The 8,964-nt window shown below is 49.3% G+C and overlaps 1 protein-coding gene across 6 annotated transcripts in view; it reads right to left on the bottom strand.

Annotated features, from left to right (window-relative positions):
- Positions 1 to 1,657: 1,657 nt before the first annotated feature.
- LOC121299580 (neuron navigator 1-like) overlaps positions 1,658 to 8,964 on the bottom strand; it is a 73,848-nt gene continuing 66,541 nt past the window's right edge. For all 6 annotated transcript variants that reach the window (XM_041227375.1, XM_041227374.1, XM_041227376.1 and 3 more), the window contains 13 exons: positions 7,546 to 7,730; positions 6,851 to 7,013; positions 6,455 to 6,650; positions 5,821 to 5,921; positions 5,596 to 5,691; positions 5,264 to 5,432; positions 4,180 to 4,415; positions 3,737 to 3,891; positions 3,545 to 3,616; positions 3,137 to 3,333; positions 2,774 to 2,892; positions 2,198 to 2,395; positions 1,658 to 1,988 (listed from right to left, as the gene is read on the bottom strand). In XM_041227375.1, coding sequence (XP_041083309.1) covers positions 1,893 to 1,988; positions 2,198 to 2,395; positions 2,774 to 2,892; positions 3,137 to 3,333; positions 3,545 to 3,616; positions 3,737 to 3,891; positions 4,180 to 4,415; positions 5,264 to 5,432; positions 5,596 to 5,691; positions 5,821 to 5,921; positions 6,455 to 6,650; positions 6,851 to 7,013; positions 7,546 to 7,730 — 1,983 coding nt within the window. In that variant the 3' untranslated portion in view covers positions 1,658 to 1,892. The remainder of the gene's footprint in view (positions 1,989 to 2,197; positions 2,396 to 2,773; positions 2,893 to 3,136; positions 3,334 to 3,544; positions 3,617 to 3,736; positions 3,892 to 4,179; positions 4,416 to 5,263; positions 5,433 to 5,595; positions 5,692 to 5,820; positions 5,922 to 6,454; positions 6,651 to 6,850; positions 7,014 to 7,545; positions 7,731 to 8,964) is intronic.

Consider the following 8,964-nt stretch of genomic DNA (forward strand, 5'->3'; position numbering starts at 1 on the left):
CTTCTTACAAGCCACAGACTGTTCTTCGGTACCCTCTCCCATATGAACTAGGTGTATGACTGTGATAATGTCTAGATGTTAAATATATGTTAACATGCAAGGATATACGGTTTATTGATATATGCTGCTCAATTAGCCATGACATTACAATAGAAAAATAAGACAGATTTCTGTATGTATTGCATTGGCAATTCAACATGGGGTTCACTCTGAGCTTTACGTTGAAATCTAATCAATACCAGAGCTAAGGAGTGCTGCACTGGCACTGCCAGCCCCATGCTTGCAGTCTGATATCAAAGCGGAGCTGCACTCCGCCATTCCCATCCGAAGTCTACAATCAAGTCTTTACTGGGTGTTACACGAAGCTCCAAGACTGGCAAGCAGTGGTGAGGAACGCCAGCCGGCTTCATTTAGTTTCCTAGAAGGTGTTGCCTTGACAGTTATGAAGAGACGAGGAAGGCAAGGCGAAAGCACCCTCGGAGATTCAGAAAGTAACACCCGCCAGTGCTATTTCACTAGAGTATTGTGCTACTTACGAGACGGCTGCTTACAAGGACATGGCAAATAATCTGCTCCATATGCGAGTCATTCCAGAGTCGGCTTTTACTTTTCAAACAGCTGAACTGTTTCAAATGAAATGCAAGTCTAGAACACAGCTGCAGAGCGCCGAGGACGCTCCGTGGTGTGCACCCGGTGGGGTAAACCGTTTGCAAATGGATTTTTCTCCAGCGTAAAATAGCAACTGGTTGTTTTCCTTTTTCATGCATGTTTATTCGCTCATCTTTTTAAACCCTACCAGCTTGCATAGTTTCTGAAGTCTACCAATGAAATGTGACCCTGAAACTAAAGTTTCCAACAAAATAGCTGAACGGAATCTAGAACCCAGTAGGTTCTAGAACAGCGAATGGACTCCCTTTTGCTAAACTGTCTAACATATGCAGAACTGCACGCGTTTCTGCAGATACTAAATGAAGCAACCTTCACGGGTTCGTCTTTGTTGTTCGTTCTTAGAACTGAAACTACAGAATGATACATTAAGGCGTTACAGAAGCACCAGCTAGTCTCGATTTTCACAAACCTGCATTGTAATTGAAAATTGCATATGTGTTTGAGTCTCACAGCTTGTCTTTTTGAACCCTGAACCAGGGGAGAGGGACTTGCAGTGCTATTGAAGCTGGTTCTGCCCTTCTGGTCGCTTCAGACGAAATATTAAACACAAGCTCCGAACGGACCATGGTTCTGGGTTCAAGTAATTCAAAAGCACAGTCATCCTAGACCTTAAACAGAAAAGGCAAAACCTAGGACCCAAAGAAAGCTGCCGTACCAGCAGTAGAACGATTGAGACTGTTTGGAGCTTTTCCCATGCTATTTAATCCTTTAAAAATGTGCTTTCCTTTCAGTAGATCTCTTGATGTGCTTTTGATCTCCGTCCACAAGCTGTGAGGACCAATGAGGTGTGAGAATACTTTATATCCTCCAATGAGCACCTGTTTGTTTGAAAGGGCAGTGGTGGAACAACAGTAGCTCCCCACTGGGGATCAGTAACTTCAAATAAGATTCAGATTTATATATATATATATATAAAAACAACGTGTTTTTAAAACCAGTTGAAACGATTGCCATGCCTAGATTAAATAACAAAGATACACACAGGTAGTTTCAGTTCTTCCTTGTTTTATGTTCCTTTCCAGGTGGATTATTTGAAATCTTCCTATTGTGGTTCTAGTAGCTACAGCGCAGATTCTGTACCTACCACTTGTGTTACTAAAGCGCAGATATAGAGACATTTCTGTAGCCAGCAGGCTCACTGCTGACTCCAAACCGCGGAAAAAAAAACTGGGATAACAGCACGAGCCATCGGAGCTGCAAGTCTTTCGTCTCCTTGTGGTTTTTCAATGTGTTGACTGGAAGTTGGGGTCCAGGACTGACTCCCTGTCTGGAGATTCAATGTAATTGGCTGCTTCCTGCAGCTTCAACAGCATGGCCATCTGAAAGAGAATTTAATACCACAGGCGCAATATTATCATTGAAACAAAGAAAGTGGCAGGTTCTTTCCTATATGCATTAAAAAAAAAATTCTACTAAATTCTATCAATAAAAAGAGGGATTTGTACTGTACAAATCGCAGATTAAGACAGAAGTAACACATCCATATGAAACCCCTTGTGAAGCATTTCATCCTGCAGTGTGCACTGACCAGGGGATCGGAGTCCAGGGAGCTGGGCGTGGTCTCCTTCGTGGCCCGTTCCTCACTGGGCTGCCCCGCCCCAATCGGCACCACGCTGGGCGGTGGCAGGTGGAACAGCTTGGCCTGGTCCTGCTGAGCAGAGGGCCAGGGCAGGGTGCCCCTTACCCACTCCACGGGGTCCTCCCACACTGCCTTCTGACCGTGCACCTGGCGAGAGAGAGAGAGAGAGGGGGGGGGAGATAAACCAGATGTGTTTAAATAGGCCATGTCATTTATAAGGTATCATGTGCAGGTAAGAGAGTGTCTTTGTGAGCCCTTTGGGTGCGCCACGAGAAGCTGAACCAAAGCGCGCAACCATCAGAGGCAGGGTCAGCTGTACCTACCATCACAAAATCCCGTTTTCATTATTTTAATAAACGAACACAACGCACCGTTAACGCCGTCACCCATGTCTACTGCGCTCGAGACAACCAAATAAGATGCACTTCAATGTTCTAATATCTGGTGTTGAGACTGGCTGAGAGCGGCTTCAAGATTTTTAACGAGGTACATGTTGCAAAGTGGGATTGGCTCACGGTGCCATACCTTGATGCCATCCTTTGCCCCCTCCTGCAGGTAGGGGATGATGGAGTGATTCCAGAGCTCAATGAACCAGCAGCGGAATTCCTCCACTGTCACCGGGCAGGACAAGAAGAAGCAAGGGCCTGAAATACAACAAACCAAAACAAAAACACATGTTAAAGAAGGTCTAGCAGAAACTGAACTGCAGAAGCACAGGAAAACAACGAGACACGCGCGCTCGATTCTGAACTACAGAGAAGGCACGGCTGTCAGCCGTGGCATGTCAATTCAACTGAGCTCAAATGAAAAAGATCAAGCCAAACGATTCAACAAACTGGCCACAAGATGTCGCTGTCTAACCAGACGTCTAACGGAGAGCACCCTCACCGATCAGGAAGTCGGAGGTGCTGTGCTTCTCCAGGAAGGCGTGCAGGTGGTACCACAGCTTGGGCACCCAGTCCAGCACCCGCAGTAGGTCCTCGTTGTTGGCAGCGCAGTCGCTCTCCGTTTCCATCAGCTTGCGGTGCAGGTAGCGCACCAGGAACCCGTTGGCAGGCTCCACGTTGTTGGAGAAGGTCACCATCCTAGAGAGAGCAGAGCGAGCACGGGTCACCTGGACTGCTTGATCGATATCCTTTCAGGCAGCCTGTCGTCCTCCCCTCGAAATGAACTTCCGGACACACTGTATATCCCATGGCAGGGATGTCACAGCAGCGCACACTAACCTGGACAGCACACTGAAATAAGGTCCAGTCTCTCGATGCAGAAGGAGTCTGCTTTCGCAGAGGCACATACCTGAAGCTGAGGTGCAGGCCGTGGTTGGGTGTCATTTTCACCGGCTGGTTAGTTGTTCCAATGATGTAGGGGCTAAAGGGACCAGGAAAGAGGTTAGCAGCTTCCTAGCATGTCTTTACACCTCTCTGTCACAAAGCTTTACGCCCAAGCCAGGTTCATGCAAAGCGGTCATGCTGGGTTTTTTCCCCTCACCATTTGTGATATTTGCAGGTAAGCGCTCCATTGACCAGCTCGCTGATGGACCCCGAATCGCTGATGTCATCAAGGATGATAACCAATGGGACCTCCCCGGAGCTGGTCTCTCGATCAATCTGATTGGCCAGATTAGACAGGAACAGCTGCAGGTCCTGAAGACGACAAAGGATAGACATGAGAGAGCGAGAGGGAGAGAGAGAGTGAGGAGAGAGCGAGTCAACCAAATAAATGTGACTGGTATGCTGGTATAAATACATCTCATTTATGCTTTTAACAAAATAGCCCAAAATGATTTCAGTAGTCTGTTGGGACAAACAAATAAAACCCGAGCAGGGGTGTGTGCAGTGCAAGCTGACACACAGACAGCCATGCAGAAGCTCTGTTTAAGTCCTTGCTACAGCCCATTCTAACACAGTGGTGTGCGCTGCAGCTCTCCTTGCCTTGCAGGACTGCTCATGCATGTTGTAGGTGATGGCGATGTCCTCTGTGCCACTGCGCCCGGAGCGCTCCACCAGGTACTCTGCCAGCCTGCAGGTGAGGTAGGTCTTGCCCGTGCCGCTGGGGCCGGACAGGATGAGCCGCCGGTGCTTCAGGAGCAGACTGATGTAGTGTTGCATCATGGGCTTGGGAATAAGGGTCTCGAACACCAGGCTGTCCACGCACTTCTCCTTCAGACCTGCAGGGGGCAGCAGAGGTGCACCATTACTTTCACAAAGTAGTCCACTTGATCCCAGCTCATGACGTGTCCTTCAGGAACTGCTGTCTAACTTTCTGAGGATGAAAACTAGACCACCTCACAGGGGTGGGGGGGGGGGTTAATTAAAGGAGAGTCAGCTAGCTCTGTTGTTGCAGAGTAATCTCTGGATGACAAACTTGCCTGAGCAGAGACGATGAAAAATGGGCTGTTTATAAAAAACAAAAAACGTCCTGCCTCTGAGCACAGACAACTTGAAAAGGAGGCTGGATGAAGGACACGAGTCGGGAAGCCAGGTGCATGTTGAACACAGACAGCAGCCTACAACAGAAACACCACACCTGGGAGACGTGGCTTTCAAGAGACTGACTAACACTGAACACCTTTACTGGAGCCTGAGAGCCTCCTGGTCATAAAACAACATTGGCAGCCTTGCTGCAAGATTCTTTGGGCTGGTTCTGTGTCAGATATTTCTTCTAGAATGAATATGATTGGCTTGGCTGTCTAAATGCAGCTTATCTGCAAGTCTACTGTACATTTCTCTTTGATTCGGTTTTATTCCGTAGAAGCAAAGAGAATTAGTTTTATTCTTATTGGAATTATTAAAATAAGCAGCATATAAAACCGAGCACGCCCTTCAGTGACCTGCAGAGGGGTTAGTTACTGCTGTATCTGCCGACGACTCATTTTAAACTGGGTTACAAAAACCTTGTTTTTTTTCCCAGCAAGGAAAAAACATTACACTGTCGCAGCATGGCTCTATGCGGGGAAACTATGCCCCAAAAAGCTGTTCCGAGTACTAAAGACGTGTCTTCGTTACGAGCACTGACCTTTCAGCGTGACGGCGATGCAGCCGGTGCCTTTGCCCATGTATCGGGACGGCAAGAGTTCGGGGGACTCTGCCCCCAGCACCCTCCTGCCCTGGCTGATGCTGTAGCAGTAGATGGAGTCAGGGGACAGGCCCAGGCTGGAGGCAGGGTCTACCTTTGCAATGTATTCCTAATGGAAAGCAGGGAGACACGTCAGAGCAGATCGCATCACAACGGATGCTCAGAGTCCTTATTAGTTCAGAAGCTTCCTGCACAGAGAATCTAGACTCGAAGCTGCAAGCGGTTTCAAAGTCCCTGAATCAGAAAGCAGGGAGAGACCAATGGCAAGTTACCTTGAAGGTCTGGCAGACAGCAGCATCCAGCGTGTCCCACTCTGTTTTAGCATTGACCTTCACCGAACCGATGAAGAAATCCTGCTGTTTGATATCCTACACAACGGAAGGACAAAGCAATCACTGACCACACTTTATAGACCCAAACAGAAAGCATGTACTTCAAAACAAGCAGCAATCTGGAACTAGAAAAAGTTCGAAACCGAAGAGAGCGAGGACACTCACGTCATTGAAAACGCCCTGGTCAGAAACACGGACAAGGATACGAAGCCGACTGTTATCTTCTTTCTGAGAGGAAATACTCATCACATCCATGGGAGACAAATCTGAGAAAAAAAACACAGAGAGTGAAAGAGAGGAGGAAAGAGGGGGACAGAGAGAGAGAGAGACAGACAGCGGGAGCGAGAGAGACAGTGGGAATGAGAGAGAGAGAGAGAGAGAGAGAGTGAGAAGAGAGAGAGAGAGAGAGGAGAGAGAGGGAGAGAGAGAGAGAGAGTGAGCGAGAGAGACAGAGAGGGAGAGAGACAGACAGTGGGAATGGGAGAGAGAGAGAGAGAGAGAGAGAGAGAGAGAGAGAGAGAGACAGTGGGAGCGAGAGAGAGAAGACAGGGGCAGAGAGAGTGGGAGAGAGAGAGAGAGAGAGAGACAGTGGGAAGAGAGAGAGAGAGAGAGAGGGGCAGAGAGAGAGAGAGAGAGAGAGAGAGAGAGAGAGAGAGAGAGAGAGAGACAGAGACAGTGGGAATGGGAGAGAGAGAGAGAGACAGAGAAGGGGAGCGAGAGCAGCACAGCAGGAGAACAATCTGAATTGAAACCCAGGCTGAACGAATGGATTAACGCTTCAGCGGCCCATCTTTCTCACCCGTGTCCGTGCACTCGTTGAGGCTCAGGGTGAAGGACTGCGTGAGGGACAGGGCCATGGACTGCCGTGGCGACGCGCTCAGCAGGGAGCTCAAGCCCTGTGGTTGGGAGATTGAGGAGGCAGGGGCGGGGCTTGTGTTCGGTCCTGTTCCTGTCTTCAGCTGGTCGTTTTCAGCCTTGAGACTCTCTACAGTCATCTGTGGGAACAGAACAGACAGAGGGTCAATGGGGCTTCCATTTGGCCACTAAAGCATTTACAGTAATCCCATTATACTGTTAGGCAACAGAGTGGGAAAAACTAGTCATTTTCTTACTCGCTCTCTGCTCAATCAGACACAGTGAACCCTGTCTGTATCACAGCCACGGCTCTCTGCTCCTCGCTCGCTCGCTGTCGTACCTGCATGCTGTTCATCGCCTCTCTCAGCTGCTCCAGCTGGTGAGCGGAGTTTAGTGCCTCCAGTCGAATGTCCGTCAGCTTCATCTCCTTCTGCCACAATTCCGAGCGCAGCTCCGATACCCCCTTGTCCTCCGACTCAGGCTCCTCGTTCCCTTCGAAGATCCTGTGCACAAACAGAGACAGACCCCCCTGAGCCTGTGCACAGACAGAGACAGACCCCCCTGAGCCTGTGCACAGACAGAGACAGACCCCCCTGAGCCTGTGCGCAGACAGAGACAGACCCCCCTGAGCCTGTGCGCAGACAGAGACAGACCCCCCTGAGCCTGTGCACAGACAGAGACAGACCCCCCTGAGCCTGTGCACAGACAGAGACAGACCCCCCTGAGCCTGTGCACAGACAGAGACAGACCCCCCTGAGCCTGTGCACAGACAGAGACAGACCCCCCTGAGCCTGTGCGCACAGACAGACCCCCCTGAGCCTGTGCACAGACAGAGACAGACCCCCCTGAGCCTGTGCACTGAATGAGACAGACCCCCCTGAGCCTGTGCACAGACAAAGACAGACCCCCCTGAGTCTGTGCTTTTTTAAGTAACCCACATCAGTACTGAACTCATTCTTGTGATGACGCTGCCAGGTGATCTACAGCGCGTGGCTGCTTCAGAGCAGCAGGCAGGGGTTCCACACACACACTTACACCGAGGAGGAGGCGGAGGTGGAGGATTTCAGGGACAGCGGGGGGTTGTCGGCCCCCTCGTGGGAGAGCTTCGGGGAGGAGGGCGCGGACGAGTCAGGGGTAGCGATCTCCTCGATGTCCGAGTACGAAGAGGCTGACTTGGGACCCTTCTTGATGCTGAAGGCCTTGTTGAAGGAGCTTCTCAGCTGGAACACAAGGTCAGAGTTACATCACTGCAAGAGCAGAGGATTCAGAGGCTGGAAAAGAACTCCACGGACATCCAGGATACTGCAGAGGACACAGAAATGGAATCTAAAAAGGAGCAGGCATTACAACGGCTGGGGTCACGCGCCCTGCATCGGATTTACAGTGGCAGGGGCTCATTGGCTCTGCCCAGTCTCTGTACCTCTATGTAGTTTCCAGTGCAGTAGAAACCTACCCATGTTCCCTCTACCAAAAGCAATGGATCTCATTGTAAACGCAGCAGTGATGCGTTAACACTGGAGAAGGCAGTTAGTGCAGTTGTTTGTGGAAATGATCGTCCGAATGGTTCTTCTTTTTTTTAGGAGATCAGGTGCTGTTTTAGTTGCCTGCAGCAGACATATGTAAGGCTAGATCAGCTTTATAAAAATGCCACTGCCACCTACTGCACAGCTGCATGTATTGCCAGCAATACAAAAAAACTACTTGGTTCATATCACCAGTTCACTAGATGGCGCGGGCTCTTCTATAAAAGTGGTCTTAATGAATGAGGTGCAAAGGTGAGAGTGTGTGTAGCTTCTATTGTGAGAAAGCTCACTGCGGTCTGTTATTCTGCTGCAGCCCGATCAAGGCAGTTCACTCAAGCAGAAACACACTTTTTGGAACTCAAGAGTTCAAAAAGGATATTTTTGGCTGAAACGCAACTGACCTTTTGAAATCAACTGAGATGAGAAATGACATCAGCTGTCAAACTGGTCGATATCATGAATTCGATTTCCAACATTACAAATGCAGCATCACCTGTCAGAGTGACTGATGGGATGTCAGTGGGATTGTAATGAAGCCTTTCCAAATGTCTCAAAGTATGACTCATGTAGCACTGGGAGGGGTGGGGGGCTGAACAGACAGGGCTACTCACCTCATACACCTGTAAAGAAAGATCAGGGAGGCATGAGGGAGAAACCAGAGTCATACTTAGTACCACCTTTGGAAGTTTCACATGAGCACAGCACCGCACAGCACCGCACAGCAACACCCAGCACAGCACAGCACCACACAGCACAGCACCACACCAGGCTTTTAAGCAGTCAGAAGTGATTTCATTTCCAGTTTTGTAACATTAAGGAAGCAATGACAGTTTTGAGTGAAAGGCTTTGTAGATTAACCCAAAAGCCTTACCAGAAATAGATAGAGAGAGAGAGAGAGAGAGAGAGAGAGAGAGAGAGAGAGAGAGGGGGG

Source organism: Polyodon spathula, chromosome 25 (assembly GCF_017654505.1).
Source record: "Polyodon spathula isolate WHYD16114869_AA chromosome 25, ASM1765450v1, whole genome shotgun sequence".
In the NCBI taxonomy this organism is placed as follows: Eukaryota; Metazoa; Chordata; class Actinopteri; order Acipenseriformes; family Polyodontidae; genus Polyodon; species Polyodon spathula.